Here is a 22535-nt window from a genome sequence, read left to right as displayed (position 1 = left end):
CTATCATTTCCATGGAAATTATGCAAGAAGTTTACAGTTTAGATACGGGTATCGTATGGTAATTACTAGAATTTTTATTACCGTATTTGATTAATATTCGAGATGGGAAATAAGTGTCAATTTCCGTAAGAATAAATTTAAAGAGCTTCCATCGAGAAATTAAATTAACTGATGGTCATAGAAATCTTATAAATAGTGGAGGGGATAATTTGATATATATATATGATGATGATATGGATTTGTTTTATTTTAAAGGGACAAGTTGGATTATAAAATTTTTTTAAACCTCAAAATAAATTTTACCGCAGGTAAAGTTCTTTAAAAATTTGTATTCTTATTAATTTAAAAGTATGATATTTGTATCACTTTAAGGGTAAGCAGTTTGGTTAAAAAATACTTTTAAAGCACAAAATAAATTTAGCCGCGGGGTAACTGTTCCTTAAAGTTCTTTAAAAACTTAAATTTCAATAATCGTAAAATAAAAATTCAATTTTCGTGCCGCATTGATTTACCGCATTTTAGCCCGAAAAAGCTTTGGTCACATAAAATGCCAAATTTATAACCTTTTGCTACTGCCGATTCGAATATTTCATTCACAAACATTGAGTTGGCAAAAATAAGAGACTGAAATCAAAAACAGCAAATCTGGCAAAATCACAGCATGTTGCATTCTCATACTTTACTATACATATACCGTTATGGCCAAGGCCCAAACAAACCGCAAAATTTATGAGCCCGCAACTCAGTTGCAGATTTTGTGTGGAAGTGGAAGTTGCAGAATCGAGAATCATTTGCTGGCGCTGCAAAACGTAATCTTACAGCATCGTCATCATCTCGCTTCTTAATTACGTGCCTCAATTGCTCGAAATTAATCTGTTTCCGTTTTTGTAATTTAATTTGGGAACTTTGATGGGGGGGATTCCACTCCAAACAGGTCAAGCAGCAGCAGCTGACAACCTAAACTTGACCTTAATTGCAATTTTTGCACAATTTATAATTCATAAGTTATTTTCTGTTTCAGTTTGTTTTCTTGCCGTTCACCTTCATTCGGAGATAAGGCATTAAATATTGAGGAAGAGAAACGATTTTGAAGCAGCGGAAATACATTTATTTGCAATCTATCTATAAAATATGGCTAAAGGCCTAAAGGCAAATGTGTATGGTCGTCTATTTTTTTTTTGTTTTCTCCAAACAATAATTTTTGAAAGTTGTTTTTTTTATTTTAAATAATATATTTGATGTTTTTTAAATGTTTGCAAAAAGTTTGCATAATGAAAAATGGCTGCGAGAGAAACACCTGGTATGAAATCATACCAATTCATTGTTTTGTATAACCAGTCCAAGAAACAATTCCATTCATTCCTTTTCTTAATATGGAAATTTTATTTTTAGCTATCACAAAATAATGGCAAATCATTGCAGAAAAGTACCCCACAATTTGGCCAACATTTCGCTGGCGGCCTCACCCTGAATTTGCAAAAAGACAAAGGCGGCAATTGTCTCTGGGTAGATAACAATTGTTTGGCAGATTTTTGCCTAGGCCAGCGGTTTCTTGTCAATTCATTGGCATTAATTGCTGTGTTGCTGTGTTTTCCAAGCTGTTGCATGTTGTTAAGAGAGCCAGACACTGTGAATGATATATGGCCTGCGGCAGAGCCTATCCTCCTGCCAAAGCTTTTGCTTTCGGCCTGGTCAAAAGATTGATGGTGTTATGCAATGCAAAACCCTTTCTGAGAGGGAGAGCGACCTTATCGGCAATGCGCATCGTTGTGCAGCATTTAAAGCTGTTCGCAAACTTTTGTGGCCAGGCACGCAAATATCAAAACTGAACTCCATTGAACTTCCCCTCCAACTGCCATTTTCCCAAAAGCCAAAACAAAGAGACCCCGCCAAGGTAATACCAAAATCCGCTTTGAATTAAAATTGAAATAAAGGCGAAGGAAAAATTTTTATCATTTGCTTAATTTTTTTTTTTTGTACTTTCTGTTGCAAATCCGGAGAGTCACGCAAACCCGAAGCCAAAGCGAAGTGCAAAATGTCGCGGCATTATAAATTGAATTGGGGGAAGGTCCTTAAGCTCCTGGGTAACAAAAGCCGAAAACCCCGCAAAAACTCACTTTTCGCCGAATAATAGTAAAATAAATGAGAAATATAGAAATGAGAATGGAGAACAGAGAACAGAGAATAGAAAATAGTGGAAAACCAACTAAAGTTCGTTTGCCGCAGTCTAGACAACAACTGCATAGGGTTTTCGGGGTGAGATTTTCGGGGTGTGGCTGCCAAAAAGGACATTAAATCATTCAGCCACGTTGCAGGGCCAAAAATTTGAGAGCCAAGGCGAAAAGCCAGACAGACAAGGCTGTATCCGTATCTGTATCTGTATCTGAATCCGTGTCTACTTGTAGTATCTATGCGTTTGTTTTTTGCATGTGAATTTTTGGCTTTGTATCCATGCTTGTGTTGCGGCAAATAATAGTAATTTGGCTAATTCAAAAATTGCAGCTCTTGGGCGTTGTTGTATTTGTACTTTGGCGCTTCTAGCCATGAACTTGAAATAGGTTTTCCGATTCTCTTTGCCAGTGATTTTTCGCCAGCCGGACAAAGTGAAAACTAACAAGCCATGAAAAACGAATACCAGACAAAAACACACTCACTTTGGAAGCGAATATAAAATTCACTTTATAGAATTACCATTGGATTAAAATGTTCGATATCCTTGGCCTAAGAAATATAAAATTCACTTTATAGAATTAAATTTAAATTTGAAATTTACGATATCCTTGGCCTTAGGAATTTCTCTCCATTGCTTGTACTTTAAACTTTTCAAAATTTATAAAAACAAGAATTTAATTTTTTTAGATTTGGTTTTGTTTTTAAATTTAAGAACAATACATTGTTAATTTAAGCTATACAATTTTTAATTAAATAGATTTCAAAATAAAATAAAAATTCATAGTAGAAATATTTACATTACAATCGAAAAAACCATTAAACCAGCTATCTGTATACATTGACCTCTAAAAAGATCTGAGTTTTCCGATTAATCTAAGGGGTTGTTGCTTTAAATTACATTTCCCCGCCCAATCAACTGTTAAATCAAGCACAACTTCACACAGAATCCAGTTGCAAATGGAATCGAATGGCTGAAATCAATGCTGGGCCATAAATATCTCTGCATTTGACTTGGCCTCCTTGGGAGTTTTCCCGACTCATGTGCCATGACGCAGGGAAAAGGCCCACGAAAGCGGGGGGCGTTGCCATTGATTCGCGAGGGGGCGTGTCCGTGTGGACGATGGGGCGTATGAGTAATCCACACGCGGAGCTCATAATACAAACGCCTCCTTTGCACTTGTAAAAGTGTTAGTGATGGCTTTAATTAAAGATCTGCGCGGGTTTTGCATTCGGCCATAGAACGGCTTAATGCGGAAGCCCAAGAGTAAATAGACTAGACCGAATGAACTACTATGCAATTAGCAATTAGCATCAATTGAATCCGAGTCCGAGGTTGAGTCCCCCCAAAGAATGCGTTTGCTGGCCCAAAACCACTCGACTGGGTCAACCGTTCATCAGGCCCACGACGGGGCCTCCAAGGTAACATTGCCTCCTCAATTTTCCATCCTCATCCTCATCCTCATCTGCATCTTCATCTCCATCCCCATCGACATCTCTAGCCTTTGTTTACCCACTTTGATGCAACGTTTGCGTTGCTGTCAAACAAATAACGAAACGATTTGCTCATTTGTTGATATTTGCATTTCGCAATGGTCTTCGGGCAGAAGAAGTCTGCCAATGCCTCCCCATAAGAATGCAGGTCTCGAGTGTGCTAAAGATTTCGCAATGGACCCTGCGATTTCTACGACCTCTAGAGGCTTGAACTCCACTCAAGGAATCCACATATTCCCCGCTGGATGGCGATGATGTAAATCGTAGCACAAATCGCTGCACATAAAACAATTTTTTTACATATTATTGTATTAAGTTTGGGAAATTCAAGGGTTTTAATTTTATATGAAAGAAAATGTGTGGAAACGTTCATTTGATATACTAGAACACAATTTAGATTTTTTTAATGTAAGAACTGATACAAAAAATGTACTCAAATTATGGTTTCTGAATTTGTATTGCCAATCAACTAAATTATTACGTCTTGTTTAAGATCAATAAGTTTTTGTGGTTATTAAACCAGTTTTTATTAAAATCAACCTTTTTTTAAGTCTCTTGACATAAAACATTTTCATAATTTGGAAATAAAAGGATGCCTATTTCACGACGACTATTTATTTCGCTTAAAAATGCGCAGTAGGCATTAGTTGTCTAAGAAATTAATTTAAAGGAGTCCATATATGTAAAGGTATAAGAAAAGGTTTAATAATTATTGTAAACTGGCAAATCTATAATTATTATCGATTTTAGAAAATGGTTGAGTAGTACCGTAAAAAATTCATTTTGCTCTGTAAATATAGATTCTCGATCTGTTTTTTCCCCTGTAAGACCAAAGACGCTGCGTCATCGAATCGAAGATGTGGTCAAAGTCCAGAGCGCCGTGCTATAAATAGGCAAACAACTGCAGTCTGCAGAAACCGAGAGGCAAAGTCTTTGCAGATTCGCAGAGCAGTCTGCAATCCGGCTGCCAGCTGAAAGCAATCTGGCTTAATCATGTGAGAAGCGAACAGGCCAACGAGCAGGGAATGTGGCACCGAAAACAAACGAAAAGAAACTCGCAACGGCAGAAAAAGCCAACTGAAATCGAGTTTGGCTGTTGGCTTTGGCTTTGGATCTACTTAGTGCCCGCGTAACTCAACTTGACTCTCGGCTAAAATTTAAACTTAAAGCCCAACTACACTTCGGATCGGGTTCTCTGGCCCGTTCTTCTGTTTCTCTGGCAGATCGCATGACTCAACCGGAGAAGGTGGTAGATGCAGCCAATTGAAAAGGCAAACGCATTCAAACAGAAGATGGCTTCACGGGGAATTGGATTTACACACGAGAGATTTTAGTTAGGTACCTACTTGGCACTCTAAAATTTTATTTTATGCTAATGTTTCCTAATAAAATTTTTGATAATCTTTAAAAGGAAAGGAATATCGGCTGCCTCTTTCACTTCTGTTTCCATTTAAGATGCTGGAAGTTCAGTCAAATGGTTCCATTCAGTACGAAATTAATGTAATAATAGTTCCCTATAATTATTTTCTTGTACAATTAAGAGGAAAATGAAAATAATGTTAAAGTTTATCTTTGTATTGGTTTATTGGGTAAAATTTGTTAAAAGAACTTAATGATTATTCTGGATACTCTGTTAACAGTACTAAATAATTGTTTTTGTTAATTTGTTGTTGTATGCACATAATTTACTTTAAATTAAGAGGAACAACGTATGACTTGTTAGCAAACAAGTTTTATTTTTAAATATTGTCATTTGGAAATTCTAAATTAGAGTACTCAAAAAAATTATAAATACCAAATTTCTCAAAATGCCGAAAACAGTTTTTGTTAAGATTTTAAATAAAGAAAAGATGTTCAATATCTATTATCTTTAAGTTAATAACCAAACTTCATCTTGCTATCATTTCAGCATCTAAATGCATCATTGAGCTTTATTCAGGATTAGAACTTAAAATTCACCCAACTGCACAGTTACCAAAGGCAAAACAAGTTGAAAGCCGTCGATGTGCGGAAAAAGTGAGGAAAACTGAACTGGCTTTACTGCCGACCGCGGCAGAGGAAACGTTATTTCCAGGAAATGCACTTAGCTCTTTCACTCCGTCTCATTATTTCTTTCCCTCTCGGGCTAAGCGAAAATTTGTAGGACCCAATATCGCTAGGAACTTTCTTTTGATCAAGTGAGAAATTGGTGTGCGAAAAACGGCAGTTGGAAAAGCTCACTCACTCGGAAAAACATTAGCAGCGGGATGTGAGAACGAAAGCGAAACAATCCCAATCCGAAGATGCCAAAGTACAGATGCCAGGAAAGCCCATGGAGCTAATTAAGCCGCCTCGCATGAGTGGCATGTTGGTGGTTTTCAGGGGTCGGAGGTTGCGGGTGGCGCTGAATCAAGGGAAAGCACTAACTGCAACATCAACACCGGCAATAGCAACAGCAACATTAACAACAAGCGCAACAAGAGCAACATCAGCGGCAGCAGCAACAACAAAGATGAGAAATCGCTGGCTTCCTGGCTTCATGAAGAAATAAGTCTAGAGTGCCAGTTGAGGAAAAACTTGTTCATCTTCAGCTCTAACGAGCTAACGGAGCGACAAGCGGACCAACTGAACTGATGGGCGGACTGGCGGCCTAACGGACGGACAACTGTGAGCGATTCCACACAAAACGAGCGGATAGGCAAACAACCAGCAACAAGAGCAGCAGCGGTACAAGTAGCAAATGGCAAGTGCAAGTGTAACAACAGCAGATTCCTGCACATTTCTGGAGATGGACTCGTGATCACGAGATCTACACAAGCTCCGAGCGAAAATTATATTAATAAAGTATTGTTAGCAAAAAAAACAACTAATCATTTTAATACATTTTCAAACAATATTTTTAATTAGTACCTGGCTTATAAAATAGGAGCTTTAAATTGTAATAAAAATCAAAATAACTTGAATTTGAATTTAATTATTTTGCATGTTATAAATGTTGTAAAATGTTATTGCACGTATCAACTTTTTTTTAATTTAATATTCGAAAGCAACACGTTTATGTGCGATCTAAGAAACTCATTGCATTTATTAAATACCTTATAAAATAAAGAAATTTGAGAAAAATATTTATTTGTTAAAATCAACTGAAGTCTATAGTACGTGATAAACTCCTGTTCAACCCTTTTATTTTTACGATTTTAAAGTTATTGCATACACAATTAACAGGATCGTTACTTGATTTTTTTTGATTTTGTTGTGTTCTTATTAAGATAGAAAACATTTAAGGACAATAATATAAGAAATAAAACATTGTTTTCAAGTTAAAAGATATAAAACGTATTTAATTACATTTAAGGTAGCTATAAACCCAAAAAAAAAAACAAACTCACGAATCACGCTGGCCGCCCATCCAAAATTGAAGGTTGAGGTTGGCTGCTTCTGGGGTGGGTGGATGGATTGTGGATAGTTGGATGATTCGACCGATGGTTAACGTAATGTGTGTGCCGGGGAGTGTGTTTTCAGGCCTGGCCCTGGCCAAGACAATAAACAAATAAATTACATGAAAGCGGTTGCCACAGTTTGAATCTCTTCAACAAGATAATCACAATGAAGCGGCACGAAATGTGCAGCAATGTGGCATCCTCATTAACCCTCCACCACCGCCGCCGCCTTTTCGCCTTTTTGCCTTTTTGCCTTTCCCCTTAGCCCCTTCGTTGCCGCTATTCGGGGCGAGAAAGTGAAAGTCATGGCGAAGTGAATCCCGAGTGTTCGATCCTCGGCTAAAAGCAGAAGCAGGCAGAAAGTAATTGGCCAGGTCGCCGCGTGGGTTAATTAAAACGCACTTTGTGGCTAAAGGAAAAATGAAAAGAAGCTCATTTAAGCCAATTCATCGAATTCATCTAGCCACATACATATATCGATATGGCACTCGCCGTACGAAATGTAAATATCCCAGTGACCACAAAAACCGCAAGATACGCATCCGCGAGATGCCTTTGCAATGTCTAAGACAAATTAATTTGCACGAGCATAAAGACGGGGTGAGATTTGGCCGCGCACTTTTCACTTCTTCCGCAATAAACAAATCGCTGGAGATTTTTCCCCTTTATGCCAGTGCGAGCGAGAAAGTATAGAAAGCTGCCCAATGAGATTCAATAAATTTGCTCAGGCGGCAGTGGCTGCCACTTAAAGCCTGATAGCTATATTTAAGTCCGTTTTCCCCTCGGCCGCCGAAGGCTTTTTATGGGTCAGTCGATCAGGCAAACTCGAGCAGCAAACTTCCATGTAGGAGGCTTCTAAAAGCGCATCTGAATCCGTGGCTGTGGCTGTGGCTGTGGCTGTTTGAGTGGTCTTGGACTGGCGGCAATTGGGTCATCTGCCCATGGGTTGTTGCCCCACCTGCTCTGACCCCACACACTTCCCGCCCAGAACTCGAATTCAAATTGAAACTTAATCAGCAAAACGCTGGCAGGAAATGACAGGAAAACGTTAGTGCTCGACCATGGAATTACCCATGAGAATCGCAAAGTCTATTCATCAAAGGCAACAATGGCAGAAGAGGCTACTCCAGTCTTGATGTACGCTATGTTAAAAGTGTTGATTTTAGATTTTTGCCTACCAAAATATCTTAAAAATAGATGGCAATCAGAAAACTGTTCAATTCCTTAATATTTAAAAGCAAGTAAAAGTCTATTCATCAAAGCCGTTGAGAAGAGGGTAATAGTTGACTCCTTAAAACATAAAAAAATGCAAAAGTCGTGTAAAATATAAATATAAATAATATAATTCTTATTTAGCTGTAAAATCATATTTCATTAAAGTTTTACTTAACTTCAGTTAGCTTAATTTACGAGTACTCAAAGTATAAAGTATTTTAGTTTTAAAACTAGCAATGCTAGCCACAATTAGCAAACAAAATAGCAATTTAGGACTACGTATGTTAAAGTTTCAAAAATTTTTGGAAATAATTCCGAGCTACGAAGTAAATGTATATTAACGTTTTGAATTTAAACAGTAAAATTGAAGGATTTTTTGGAGACAACTTGACTCATCCGGTGTTTTCTTTCTTGATTCGCAAGGCGTTGAGAACAATTGGCCGGACTTAAAGTGGTTAACTGATACCTTTTCGTATCTCACACCTTCGGACACCCGGAGAACACTTTCCTTTCGAGTGCCCATATGCACCGCATTAAATAGGCATGGGTATAGTATGACAAACCGAATAAAGTGGCCACTCGGATGCTTTTTAGGCCCAGGCCACTTGGCCTCGACGCGTGGGCATGACAGGTTGGGTTAACTGAGTGCAGAGAACCGGCGACGACTGCGACGACGACTCAATAAACTAGCTTTGTTGGCTTATTGACAGCGGGACAGCAGGACAGCCGCACATTCTGCGATTGTGCAATGGGTGGCGGCACATGTGGCAAGTGGCAAGAATCTGGGAGATCGAGACCAACTGGCAGCTGGCCGGCAGACCTTGCCGAAACGGTAAATGTTGTACACAGGCGAAAAGATTAGCCATTTAAATACCTACATTATATCATTTTTTTTGTCGAAGTAACTCTTTGTTTAAGGAGGAAATTATTTAAAACATCATTCATCAACTATTAGATATTCAACAAACAAATTTTGAACTTAATAATCTAAGTTTAAGGTGGCGCCATCTGTCGAAATACATTGCCCACACTAGAAACTTTTTTTTAAATAATATAATATACACATGTTTGATGATTTTCTATTAAATTTTTGAAACCGCATTTGTATATCAGCACATGGAAATAGTCGAGTCCTTCAAATTAATTTAATACATATTAATTTTGCCTAAAAAAAACACCTTTTTATTACAGCTTTTGAAATGTTTATTGTAATTTAAATACGGGTTTCATTAAGTTCGAATTTTCTATACAAATTGAAGCTTTTTTTCCGACTAACTTTAAAAACAGTTCGATTAATAAGAGTTTTAGCCAGTGTATGCATTTCAACATCTTAATATTAGTTCAAACGTGTTGTGTTCAATTTTTTTAAGTGCATTAAAAAGTGTGTGGGCCTTTAAGAGGGCAACCGGAGCGGAAGCAGGGGGAGTTGGGCTAGCATTACCGGAGGCCCACATTGACATGCTCTGAATACTGGGCCCCAGCTCATTGTTGTTGCTGTTTTTATGCTGCATGTGGCACTTGCAGCAGCAGCCACCGGAGTCTTGAGAATGGCATTTTGATTTATTGGCTGGTTCCAGAGCTTCGATTGCATAATCGCCACCAAAAACTTTTGCGACTGTAAAACGCAGTGCTGCGATGGTGGTGGAAGTGGCGGGGGATCCGTGCATTTTTTCCCACAATTTGCAAACAATAATGAAAACTTGGCTCACCGGCTGCTGCTGGCCTGCCTGCCTGCCTGGCTAATTAAATCAAATAAGCCTTGCAAGCGCGCATTAAAAATGCAAACAGATGAAAAAACGCGAGCAGACGGCAAAACGTATAAAATTGGGAAATATCACATTAGCCATATAACGCGTCGAACGGTTAATGCTCTCGTTACGGAATGTTTAATGCAAGCAAACACTCATTAAAAAAATAAATAAAAACCTTAGATTTTAGATCTTCAAAACTACCTCCCACTATGAATCTTCCACAGGGTTATTGTTTCCTGGATATATAGCCGTCTTTTTGGCAAAACATAGTGGCAATTAAAGCTACCGCAGCGAGTGCTTGTAATTGGCTTGTGATACTAAAACTATTAATAAAATAATAAAATATTTTTAGTAAAACACAAAATAATTATAACTGAAAAGCTTTCTTCAAATGTTTTATATAAGCAATAGTATTTATTTTTGAAACAAAGTGCTGAAAATTGAAATCTACAATATTTATCCATTAATGTAACACTCTATTTTCAAAGCAGAATGAGTTTCTTTAAGATTTTTATATCTTTTTTAAGGAAGTCATTTTTAAATGGGATTTGGGAAAATTTCAGATTGTAAAGTTAAAGCATAAAACATAAATATTACATCATAAATCACCAATTCCTGTTAAAGTTAGTGGGTTTTACACAGATTTCAGTGGCACACACCCAATCGGTTTCCTTTCCCAAGCCGAAGCCAATTCCGCAGCAATTAGACCCGGCCAAAAAGGGCAGCGAAACAAGACAGCAAATAAAAAATTACACTCGGCTGCATGCCACAAGTGGCCAAAAGTGCTTTTCCAGCCGGCCGGCTACGACCGATAAGAGAGCAACAACTGTGCAACAGGCAAGACAACAGAAATATGGTCTCATAGCGGCTAAAAAAAAACTGCAACTGAAGCGGGCTAACAACGAAATTGGCAACAAAAAGGCAACCAATTAAGGCCAATTTAGTTGCAGCAACGCCAAGCGGCAGCGACACAAGAAATAATCAGTGGAAAAACAGCAACCAGAGCAACGACAACAACAGCAACAATATCGCAGCATGCAAATGAGAGCAGCAACCAAAGTAACTCGATACAAATTTTGCAAAGGCAACAACAACGAGCAAAATTATGTATGTGCAGGTTATTTGCAAGAAATTTGTACATTTTTTTTTCTGCACCGCGGGAACTGTGAGAAAATATGCAAAATCAACTGAAACAGAAAACTTTGAGACAGTGGAACATCCCTAAACAAAAGTAAATTCGAACTATGAACTTTAACTAAATAATAAACTTATTAATAGGCATTGGTAGCAAAAAGGTAGGTTCAGATTAAGTAAATTGCATAAAAATGCCAATCAAGATTTACACAAGTTTTAAAATTATTTTATGGATTGTTTTTGGAAGTACGTTTAGTTTGTCATCTAAAAATTATTTTTAATTTTATGATTCATTATGGAATTTACTGCATTTTAAGCAAGTTGTTTAGCGAATTAAGTTCAAATCGACTTATTTGTATCAAAACGCCAATCCAGTTTTTAGCTTGTTTGAAAATAACTATAATAGTTATATTTGTTCAAAATGTTGTTTGTAATGCATAGTATAAAGTCAACTTAGAAATGTGTTTCTCTTAATGGTTTATTACTGAAATTATGGTCATATTTATACAATTGCAGCTACCAAATCGAGTTCAAATTGAGTTTATTTTAATAAAACTCGAATCAAGTTTGTAATAATTCCTAAATTAGGCAGACCAATTTATTTATTCAACCATAATAAATTTTATATTATGCATACAAGTTTTGTTAAAAATGTATTCAATGCTTTTTAATGTATAATATATATAGTACATAATTTTATAATTTTTTTTAGCATTGCAAGTAAACAACATAACTTTAAAAATTGTTAATTTTATGGGCCCGCATTTCGTCTTGTACGTTGGACATTGATGGGTAAGATAGTCAAATGAACATCAATCAATTGCAATAAAATAAAGGTTTTTTAGTTTGTTAGCTTTGTTCGATTTGTTGGCCAAGTGCTGCTTAAGGAAGTTAACCCGTAGTTTCATATTCTTGGTATGGGAGGGTGGTGGTACAAGAAGGGGTATATAGCGTGGGAGCAGGAGGTGCCTAAAGACAGAGACAGACAGCTTGGCGCTGCACTGATTTCAAATATTATTGATTAATGCCGTCCGATGACAGTATCCACTAGAAAAACACCATCTGTGTCAGGTTGCAGATGCAGAGAAATCTTTGTTGGCTTTTAATAACAAATAAGAGAAAGAGAGACAAAAAAAGAGGGAGAGAGAGAGATGGGTTAACAAGGTGCCCGCTTGCAATAAACAATTGTTTGTTGTTGTTTGCTCGGCCCAAGGCGGCCCATTAAAGCTTAGCAAGCAGCAAGTGCCGTGACCTTTTTCCCTCAACTTCGAGTTCTTCTGGCTGCCTCTTTATTTTTTTTGTTTCGATGATTTCATTGTAGTTGGTGGCCTTTTTGTTTGGCTTTTTTGTTGTGCTCAGTGGCCGCAACCGAATCTAATTGCACCAGCGGCTTAAGATCTTCAGTGCACGGAAAAGAAAATTAAGATTGCTTTGAAACGGATAATATAGGAGCAAAAGATATCTCTGTGACACCCCACATTGAAATGTACCAAGTCAATGTTATACACTGAGGTGTCACAGAAATATCAGACAGTTTTCGAGGTTGACTTGTTTGTAAATTTATTAGTCTAAACATTTGTAAAACTTTAAAGTCCTTAATGTTCGTTAAAAAAATTAGTGATATTATATACATTTAAATATATTGGAAAGCTATCGTTTGCTTGTTTATAAATAATATAATGGTAATACCTTAATTAAAATGCTTTTTTTTTTATAAAATTGTATACAGTGTACTTTTGACAATATGAGCCTGTTTTTTGAGTGTAATTTTAGGGAACTCAAAAGAAAACCAAAAAAGAAGCCGCCATGTCACGGGCTGTTGGTGTTGTTGTTTTATTGTGTCTTAAGGTGCATTATCTTTTTTTTTTGCCTAATCAATTAAGCTGGATCACTCACACTCGCACACACAATCGGATTGAAAACACACACACCCGCGCATGCAGGTGGCAAAAACTTTACCTCACAACCCGTTTTTTTTATTAGTGGCAAGCAAAGTACTAACCTTTGCACACGCACACACTTCTTCACTTTCTTCTCGTGCGTGTGTATGTATGAGAGTGTGCAGCATCAGAAAGTAACTGTATTTCATAAATTCACGTAAATAAGCCCAAACATACCTGTTCAGCAAATTAGCAATGCCGCAGAAGAAAATGTGTCGCTTTCAATATTGCAATTGCAATGTTGCAGTCTCAAAAAGATAACAACTCAAAACTCGAACTTTAGCCACCGGCTAACACACAAATACGCATGTATTTAAGATCCAAGCACACACACACAGCGATAATCGGAGGTAAACAAACGAGGAAAACTCGCGACGCGAAGGAAAAGCACTTGCGTAAATACAAATATTGGGTTGGATTGGTTCGTAGGGGAAAAGCGAGAGATAGAAAGCCAACGAGAGTTCTGACACCGAATGAACACTTTTCCATTGCCCGCGTTAGAGCTGGAGAAACACCAATGCCTACATCGATGTTTTCAAAACATCGGTTTCATCGATGATTGGCGGTAACTATCGATGCTCATCCATCTCTACTCTCTCCTCTCTCATCATGTTAAATTGATAACATTGATGTTAAACTTAAAGCCTAGTACCGAAATCCGTTTGTCAGCTGAGAGAGAGAGAAAGAGAGAGCGAGAGGCAAATATCTGGTTGTCACTTTTTGTCAGTATTTTAAACAAAAATATGTTGTTCTGTTAACAAACTAAAAACAATTCACATTTATTCCGCCTGCCCTCAACTATTATCGAAATATTATTAATATTGTGAAGAGATTATGATATATTTATAGTTAAAAATTATGATTTACAATCTTAACAAACTTTCGCTGAAATATTTTGGGAATCTTTTAATAAAAGTGGTATCAATTGGTATCAAGCGTATTGCAATGCCTATGAGTACCGGGCTGAGAAAGGACTCTGACGAAAAGTATCCGCCAGTGTGAATTGGGTATAAGCCATTTAGTGTGACCTTGTTGTGTGCCAAACCTGTTAGTGCTGCAAAGCTCCCACACTAGTCGAAAAATAACGATACAGCATACCCCCACCAAGTGGCGAAAAATCCCCGCACCCGCAGCTGAAAACTGGAACGCAAAACGGCGAAAATATGCTCAAATCGGAGGTTCAGCACCAATTCTGGATAACCAAGAAGGTTGTGCAGCGCAAGCTGGGGACGAAGGAGGACAAACACGTAATATCCTCGGACGCGGAGCTGGATTCCAAGATTGAGGTGTTCAAATCGATATCGGACACCAGCTTGAACCTGTGCAAAATCATCGACCAATACCAGGAGCGCCTGTGCATTTTGTCGCAGGAGGAGTGTGTTTTCGGGCGGTTTCTGAAGGAGGCGGGAAAGCGGAGCAGGACAACGGGCGGAAGTATCGCCCACACGGGCAAGGCAGTGTCCTTCGCCGGTCAGCAAAGGATGTGCGTTCGTGTGCCGCTCCTGCGCCTCCAGCACGAGGTGGATGTGTTCCGGTGTCGAGCGGTCAAGGACACGGAGCAGACGCTCCAATCGATGGAGAAGGAGCGCACGGAATACCGTGCCGCTCTCTCCTGGATGAAGTCCGCCAGCCAGGAACTGGATCCCGATACGGGCAAGGGTCTGGACAAGTTCCGCACGGCACAGACCCATGTGCGCGTGGCCAAGCATAACTTTGATGGCTACTCCATGGATTCCATTCAGAAGGTGAGGGTGCTTTTAGGGATTCCCTATATTCCAAAGGAATAAATAACTTCTTAGTTCCTAAAGATTTTATTATAATTTTTTTTTTTACTAGAGATAACTTATGTCCAGGGATCTCATAATAAACTGACCTATCATAACTGGCATATTGTCATCTTTATTGAATGACTTTTCCATTTGAGCCACCAATACCATATGGTATATGGGTTATACCCAAAGCTATTGCTATTTTATTAGATACAAAAATATTAATACTGTTCTGTAGAATGTAGAATACCAGCTTAATTGGGGAAATATAAAGATATAATCCTTATCTCCATTTAACTTACATTAATCTATGATTTGAATCCTCCCCAGATTGATTTACTGGCCGCCGCCCGCTGCAACATGTATTCCCATGCCCTGGTGGCCTATGTAACCGAGTTGAAAAACTTTGCCCAGAAGGCCGCCTCCACATTCCAGACCATATCGAAGGCCTTGATTCTGAAGCCAAAGTACGACTTTTGTGTGCTAAAAGAACTGTCCCAAAATGAAGGTCCCAGTGAGGAAGTGCCGCCGATTGAAGCTGTGGACAAGGATCAATCGTTGTTCTTTGCCGTAACTATAACCCCAAACTGAACCCTAAAAACCCTTGATAATAATGCAATTGCAGAATGAGTACCAGGACAAGCTGGTGGACCAGCCGAAAACAAAGGAGTCCGAAGGGGACAAACCAAGCGAACCAGCCACTGCCTGCGGCGACAATGAATCCTTGCTGATTGAGCTTTCCAAGCAGCTGGAGGACAGTCCGCTGATTGATGCGCCCCTGGATGAAGAAGCACCTGCGCAAAACAGCAGCAATAACAAGCTATGGTCGCGCCTATTTAGTCAGCAGCATCAACAACCCTTACCGAGCCACCCAGCCAAGGATTCGAAGGCAAGTGGAGCCCCTGCAACCCCGGCTGCCAGCAAATCCCAGTCCACCAACAATCCCTGGCTTGATCTCTTCGCCGACTTGGATCCCCTGGCCAATCCGCAAGCCTTCGATCTGAAAATGAGCGGCGGACGCAGTGTGGCCGAACAGACATAAGATTACCCTCCCGTGCAGAACATATATATATATATATATATATCTATACGTCTGGATCTTGATATACCTGTGACATTTAGCTAGTCAAAATGGAGAAACTTTGGATGTAACTTTTCGCTAAACGTTCAAAAACTTTTTATGTTTTATTTAAATAAAATTTATATGGGACACAGCAGCTAGAAGTGGATGAGGCGGACGAGTGGCAGGGTGTGGCTGGGCAGGAGTCCCACTCATTTGACCGCCGCCTGCGCCTCCTTCTTGGAGTTAACCAGCTCGACCAGCTCCTTGACGCGGCGCAAGCAATCCTTTTTACTGCGATTCGGTATGCAGGCGGCGATGCGATCCCAGCGATCGGGCGTCGTCGTTGGATAGGTTTTGATGGCCTGCTCGAGCAGGGCTTGCTCCTCCTTGGTCCAGGTCTTGGAGGCACTCCCACCAGCACTCGAATTTCCATTTGTGGCCGGAGCCGCTGTTGCTGCTGCTGCGGGCGCGGGAGCAGCATCAGCTGTTGGAGCCGGAGCCGCTGAATTGCCATTTTGCTTTGCCGGCTGATTGTTCACCTTATGATCTACTCCGTTCTGTTTCACGTTCTCCTTGCTCGCCTGGGCCGGCGTCTCCTCGCCCAGCGTTATATCATTACAGGTCTGCACATCCTTCTTGGACTTCTCGAAACTGGCGAAGGCCGCATCGTTGGCTTGCGTCTTGAGGGAGCTCTTCGAGTGATCCGTGTTCTGAAGCGCCTTGGCTTTGTTCAGCACATCCCTGGCGTTCACGAGGACAGTGTTTCCCGGACTGTGCTGGTTGATGAACGTGGCGATGACATCCCAGCGTTGGGCAGTGCCAGCAGGAAACAGATTAACCGCCTTGATCAGCAGCTGAACGTTCTCGTTGCTCCAGAGTTCGCCTTTCTTGACCTCCTTAACACCTTTTGGCGTGACCGCTGCACTGACCAGCTTCTTCGCCTGCGTCTGGTTGATCCTCGTCCAGCTCGGCGGCAATCTTTTGGTCGGCTGTTTGCAGGGCGGCCACAAACGATTCGCGGCCCTTCGTTTCCATGGCCTTGTTCAGGGTTTGCAGCTCGGCCAGATTGAAGGTCTCGCAGATCTTCTCGGTGCCCTCCATGTGCTTCAGCTGGTCCTTATCGTTCTTGGCATAATACTTGCAGTCCTTGACCTTGTCGCGCAGTGTTTTGCGCTCCTTCTTGAGCAACTTCTTCTGCTGCTCACGTTCGATGCGGATCTGCTCGATGCGTTTCTGCTCGGCCTTTTCGGCCTTCTCCTTGGCCAAGGCCGCTTCTCGGACAGCTCGATCCGCCTCGGCCTTTTGGGCCTGGGCGGCGTCCATCTTGGCCCGCTTGGCCGCTGCCTTGCGATCCTTTTCCTCCTGCTTGAAGCGCTGAATGCGCTTGTCGTTGTTGTAGGCCAAGTCAACAAGCGCCCGGATGCGCGACATCTCCTCCTTCTTGCGCTTGATCCGCGCCGTCCTGTTCTCCTTCTCGATCCAGCGCCGCTCGTCGCGATCCTGACCCTTCTCCTTGTCCTCCTCGTCCAGGTAGCTGAACTCTCGCCACGACTTGAAGTCGTACCAGAAGTTGTAGAAGCGCTCCACCTCCTCGCGCTTGGCGTCTACCTGCCCAAAAGCGGGCACATGCGGCTTCTCGCTCCAGCGGCCGTTAAGTGTGAAGAATTTGTTGAATACGCCAAAGTAGTCGCCATCGATTTCGTTCTGTGAGGGCAGCGAGTCGTCGAACTCGGGATCCACGGAGTCAAAGCTGCGACGTGGCTTAGATGTGCCTGGAAATAAAAGGGGATTAATAATTAAGTCGAATTTGGGTTCAACGGGAACACTTTAAACTGGTCGGCTATAATTTTCATTGTTCAATGATTAAGTAATTATATAATCGTACTAAGTAAAAACCTTGCATTCTTTTTTATTTCAACTATTCCTATTTTTAGTTTTATCAATAGAAAACTAGGATATAGTATAAACATTTTATAGAGATCAGGCAGTATCCTTCCATTTAGTTGCCATAGCTTATGATATTTTGTATTGAAATACACATAACAGGTTGACCTAATTATTAGCAGTAGAAGAAATGAAGTCATTTAATTTAGAAATTGGCTAGCCATGAAAATTGTCAGCTACACAAAGGAAGATTTTTCAGATATCTATCATTATACTTAGGACACAAACGTTTTTTAAGATTCAACAATCGATTTCTTTGCACAATGTGACAAGAAGTATCCTGTATGAAAGGAATTTCCATTCATTTGTTGGATTTAACGCCGAGCGCGTTTAATGTAACTCACGGAAAGGATATACTATAATATATATAACCGACTACCGAATAACCTTGTGGGATCGCAAGGATTTGCTACAAGGACCTAGCAAGGACATGACCGTGACACCCACCCAGTATCTCGTAGGCTTTGGTTATGCATGTGAAGTAGTCGTCGTCCTGGATGACCTCCTCGCCCTTGGCTTTCCGCTTGTCGGGATGATGCAGCAGGACCATGCGTCTATAGGCCCGTCGAATGTCATCGTCGCTGGCCTCGTACCTGATGGAATTCATTTTAAATCAAGTGTTACATAGCGAAAGGTTATAAATAAAAGACTTCAAACTAGGCCAAACACGTGCTGGCCGACTTACCTGAGCTTGCCCAGGCCCAGAATGGCGTAGTGATCCTGGTCCTTCCACTCCTTGGGATCGAGGGACTTCAGGTAGCTGATGTCCACCTCCTCGCCGACGCCCTCCAACTTCTCATCGCTGTCGCTCCGCTCCACGCCGCCGGGCGCTAGAAATTGGCGCCGTTGCGCAAAGTATGCGAAGCCAACGCGCTCGATTCTCCGGCGGGCGACCTTGAGAGGCAGCTGCACCTCCACCGCTCCTCCCGCCGTCATCGTTACCGTACCGCTCGTCATCTCAAGTGCGTCCCGCTTGTCCGCTGGCTGTTCGCAGTCACCGCCACTCTGTGGTTCACTCTAAATTTGGCGAGCGATGCCTTCAAATCGACGATATCGAGCTAAAATAATCACACTTTTCCGCAGCACCGCATGTGTTTGGCGCCAGTGTTGCGAAGGGCGGGAAACGGACGGGCTCTAGAGTTGCCACGCGTAGCCTTCTGATGTGACCGTGCCGCGTTCTGGCAGGAATGCCAACATATGATGTTGCCACATTGGGTTTTTTGGCGCGCAGTTTTCCCTGATTTGAAACATGATCACCAGACTTGAAAAACAATTTTAATTCGCCATAATAGTCTTTCTAACAGAATACAAATTTTGAGGTTAACGTAATAATCAACATTTGATAGTTATTTTTTACACTTCCCGCACTTTTGTGGTTGTTCAAGGAGTCTTTAATTTTGGTAGACATTTGGGTTTCACTGGTTATTCTTATTTTATTTTTTAATAAAATGAATAAATTCGAATTTAAGAATATTTTTTTATTAAAGACAATTGGTCAAGTTATTATTTTTGACTTTGCGCGAATTTTCGATCTCAAAATTACCCAGTATTTCCCCATAGACATAAATAGCTAAAAATTAGGATTTTCAGTCAGCTGGTTTAGTCACTTAGGTTTTATTGATTTAAGTTAGTCTAGATAAGTAAACTATAGAAAAACTCCTGTAAATGTTAATCGGTTTTATTGATCACATTTATTTGTATATGTTTATGTAACTACAATTTATGTGCTTAAAGTTTTTTGGCTATAATAATATAATTTATTTTCCATAATCAATTTCGCATTTTAGTAACACACGTCCGTCTTTTTACATATAGATATTCGTAAAATATGTTTCACTTAGTCTATTTACACATACGGTTTTTTTTAAGAATAAAAGATTTGTACAACGAATATTTGATTTTCTTTTTCATTAATGGCTTTTTAAATTGACTACTAATACTACAAATTTACCCTACGATTGGTAAATATTTTGGTAGAATTGAACAAAGTTAGTAGGTTCATTGGCATTTCGTTAGGTAGGGTCTGTGGGAAGATCAAAATGTCCTTCTCTGAATAGATTTCAACACACGCACATACAAACATTAATTCTTAAGATTAACGACTAGAATTGTGCTGAGATAACGCAAGAATTACATATATTTGATCTACAAGTTCAAGGATTGTGATTTAAAAATTCTACTAAGTAGCTTCAGTGCCGATCTCCACTATTCAATCTTAAGGTTAAGCCAGCATTTTTTGCATTGTTAAGCATATCGTACTGCATAAAATCGTTCCAAAAATAAATTCATCAGACAATTTATTTGCTTGAGATCGACTTACACCCAGCGAGTGCGTGTAGTCGGCTATAACGCATCGTTGTGGCTCTTCGATATGGTCGTCTCGATCTGATCGATCCTTCGAAACGATGGCATATAGCTGGAGCTGGCCTGGGTGGCAATCGAATTGTTGGAGGAACTCTGAAAATTTAAATAAAAAACAACATTATATACTTGTTTTTAATTTTAAAAAATATTTTTCGATTTGATAAGAAGGTCACCCAACGGAAAAAAAACTTTTTTTACAGGCATTTCAAACTAATGTGCACAAAATAATAAAATATAACTTTAGACAGCAGTTATAGACTATTCAGTATAGAAATTAAATTGTTTAGTTTAGTATAGTGGTTATATTTTTTAGTATTGAATACTTATACTTTCATACTATCTGAAGTTTATTTTCAGATTAATATGTTATTTAAAGTTTCATTTTTGATGTTAATAGATTTTAAAATTATTTTTAGGATTTAAATAAATTTCAACGCATAGAAAATATTTTACTAAATAACAAGAAACTTCTAGTTTTCTCTTAACATGCAATATACTTTTTAAAACAAAGGTAATAAAATAAAATGCTTAAAACAAATAATAGAACAAATGAATACAAATTTAAGCCGTGAAAAACTAGGTTGTATATGGAAATTAGTTGTTTTCGTAGCAAGTTTTTAAAGTTTAATAGAAAATGGCATTTTCATACCTTTTTCTGGCGATAGGAACGTCCCCGTACGCGGGTTGTATTTCGGCGCACTGGATTGACCGTGGTGGACTTCTGGGATAACCGCACCGAGCTGAAGGTGCTTCCCCGATGGCCCCGACGGATTTGCGGCGAGGGGGTGCCCGTGGCTAAAAGTATAAAGAAGGGTTAGCATCTGGAGTGGTTGCTGTGCTGACTGAAGCTTACGCGTTCCTGCGATGGCCGTGCTGCGCTTGCTGGCCTGCAGCATGCCGAAAACCACGGCGCTGAAGGATCCATGATGGGAGGTCTGTCGCTGGAGGTTGGGGGTTTGGGCCAGTGGAATGCCAGCCGGCAAGCGAACTGGCGATATCAGTTGGCTCTCCGTAATGCCCTTGGGATGAACGTAAAAGGTGGTCATCATGCCCTTGCCCTTCACTGCGATTTCACCTCGTTTCTGGGGATTAAATACATATTTTACTAATACTAAAGATGGATAATCATAGACAACTTACCACACAAGTGTAACCCCGAGAGCAGAGCAACTCCGCCGTATTCTCCGGCACCTGGACACGCCAGTTCTCGCCCGTGGAATCCATTCTCGAGGCAACATTCACCGTATTGCCCCAGATGTCGTAGACGGGCTTCCTCGCTCCAATCACTCCACTGACCAACGGACCACTGCAGATGCCCACGCGCAGCTGGAAATTGTTGAAGGCATCCCCATTGATCTCCTCCAGCTTCTGCTTCATGGCGAAGGCGAACTCCACCAGGTCACACACGCTGTCCTCGGAGGTCTCGCCGCGAAGTCTCAGGTGCTCGTGATTCAAGCCCGCCGCTGCCATGTAGGTGGCACCCACGGTTTTGATTTTCTCCACTGACGCAAAACGCGGCTCCTCCAGCAATTCATCAAAGTCACCTGGTTTGATTTGTGTATTGGCGGCATCATTAGACAGATGGTATCGGGGATTAGGGCCTAATCAATCAACTTACAGATAATCTCGTTCAGGATCCGAATGCAGGCCTTGCCATTGTCGATGTCCTCGGAGTAGAAGTCCTGGAAGTTTGGAATAGAGGCGAACATTACGCCGCACAGGTTGTGCATCTTGGAGTAAAGCTCGTCCGTGTGCTCGTCGGACAGGTAGTAGGTGGCCACGTGGTCCGGCAGGATGTTCTGCAAGCAAACAGTTTAATTAATGACAAACGGGTAGCGGGAATGCGAGCAGGTGCACTGAGAGAAAATGCGAACTAAAGAAACAAAAATTAACGTTTTTGGATATTCATTTAATTAGCTTAGGGGGTGCTGTTGGCACAGTAATCATTAGGTTCTAAAATCACTCATAAACTGCTATACAATAATGTATGTATCGATAAATAAATTTCGATAAACGATGGTCCATTTTTTTACATAATTATTTTACATAATATTTGTAGTGGTTTCTGTAGCACTTAACAAACATTTGTTATTATTTAATCACTTCCCCAATTGTTTTAACCACATTTCTCTCAGTGTTTTGTTGGCCAAATCTCTTACCTTAATTAATGTGTCATTAAGCGCACGATTGGATTTCATGTTGGTCAGTTCACGCTCGGCCTGTTCCTTCCATATGAAGTCCAAACGGGAGGTTACCTGTGGGAATCGAGATGA

The 22535-nt window shown here is 40.2% G+C and overlaps 6 protein-coding genes across 14 annotated transcripts in view; 3 read left to right on the top strand and 3 right to left on the bottom strand.

Annotated features, from left to right (window-relative positions):
* The window catches only part of LOC128258414 (uncharacterized), a 63216-nt gene extending 49603 nt beyond the window's left edge, over positions 1 to 13613 (bottom strand). The window contains exon 1 of the mRNA XM_052990014.1: positions 13300 to 13613. The gene's annotated coding sequence lies outside the window, so the exon portion shown is untranslated. The remainder of the gene's footprint in view (positions 1 to 13299) is intronic.
* On the top strand, positions 3691 to 3918 carry LOC128258426 (uncharacterized). The gene has a single exon (XM_052990027.1). It carries the CDS (start codon positions 3691 to 3693, stop codon positions 3916 to 3918), a length of 228 nt encoding a protein of 75 aa, XP_052845987.1.
* LOC128258424 (uncharacterized) lies at positions 5408 to 6551 on the top strand. Its single transcript, XM_052990025.1, is given in 3 exon segments — positions 5408 to 6007; positions 6010 to 6256; positions 6259 to 6551. Coding segments are annotated over 3 exon segments (438 nt in total). The 5' UTR covers positions 5408 to 5959; the 3' UTR covers positions 6402 to 6551.
* A 505-nt stretch (positions 13614 to 14118) lies between the features above and the next one.
* LOC128258418 (islet cell autoantigen 1) lies at positions 14119 to 16094 on the top strand. Its single transcript, XM_052990020.1, has 3 exons — positions 14119 to 14867; positions 15222 to 15461; positions 15517 to 16094. Exons 1-3 carry the CDS (start codon positions 14286 to 14288, stop codon positions 15931 to 15933), a joined length of 1239 nt encoding a protein of 412 aa, XP_052845980.1. The 5' UTR covers positions 14119 to 14285; the 3' UTR covers positions 15934 to 16094.
* LOC128258415 (dnaJ homolog subfamily C member 2) lies at positions 16041 to 19046 on the bottom strand. The gene is given in 4 exon segments (XM_052990015.1): positions 16041 to 16910; positions 16912 to 17726; positions 18346 to 18491; positions 18584 to 19046. Coding segments are annotated over 4 exon segments (1980 nt in total). The 5' UTR covers positions 18856 to 19046; the 3' UTR covers positions 16041 to 16163.
* A 514-nt stretch (positions 19047 to 19560) lies between these two features.
* Positions 19561 to 22535, bottom strand: part of LOC128258397 (adenylyl cyclase 78C) — a 36279-nt gene continuing 33304 nt past the window's right edge. For all 9 annotated transcript variants that reach the window (XM_052989989.1, XM_052989984.1, XM_052989985.1 and 6 more), the window contains 6 exons: positions 22422 to 22517; positions 21881 to 22061; positions 21403 to 21806; positions 21116 to 21344; positions 20912 to 21057; positions 19561 to 20355 (listed from right to left, as the gene is read on the bottom strand). In XM_052989989.1, the coding sequence (XP_052845949.1) occupies positions 20242 to 20355; positions 20912 to 21057; positions 21116 to 21344; positions 21403 to 21806; positions 21881 to 22061; positions 22422 to 22517 (1170 nt within the window). In that variant the 3' untranslated portion in view covers positions 19561 to 20241. The remainder of the gene's footprint in view (positions 20356 to 20911; positions 21058 to 21115; positions 21345 to 21402; positions 21807 to 21880; positions 22062 to 22421; positions 22518 to 22535) is intronic.

The sequence above is a fragment of the Drosophila gunungcola genome, assembly GCF_025200985.1.
Source record: "Drosophila gunungcola strain Sukarami chromosome 3L unlocalized genomic scaffold, Dgunungcola_SK_2 000003F, whole genome shotgun sequence".
NCBI lineage: Eukaryota > Metazoa > Arthropoda > Insecta > Diptera > Drosophilidae > Drosophila > Drosophila gunungcola.
Note: the sequence above shows the minus strand (reverse complement) of the source record. Positions and strands in the feature narration are given on the sequence as shown.

Bases quoted from the DNA above. Each gene is read 5' to 3' on its own strand.
- LOC128258426 (XM_052990027.1), top strand. From the start codon at position 3,691: ATGCAACGTTTGCGTTGCTGTCAAACAAATAACGAAACGATTTGCTCA.
- LOC128258418 (XM_052990020.1), top strand. From the start codon at position 14,286: ATGCTCAAATCGGAGGTTCAGCACCAATTCTGGATAACCAAGAAGGTT. The intron at 14,868-15,221 runs GTGAGGGTGCTT...AATCCTCCCCAG, and splicing joins CCATGGATTCCATTCAGAAG to ATTGATTTACTGGCCGCCGC. The intron at 15,462-15,516 runs GTAACTATAACC...ATGCAATTGCAG, and splicing joins ATCAATCGTTGTTCTTTGCC to AATGAGTACCAGGACAAGCT.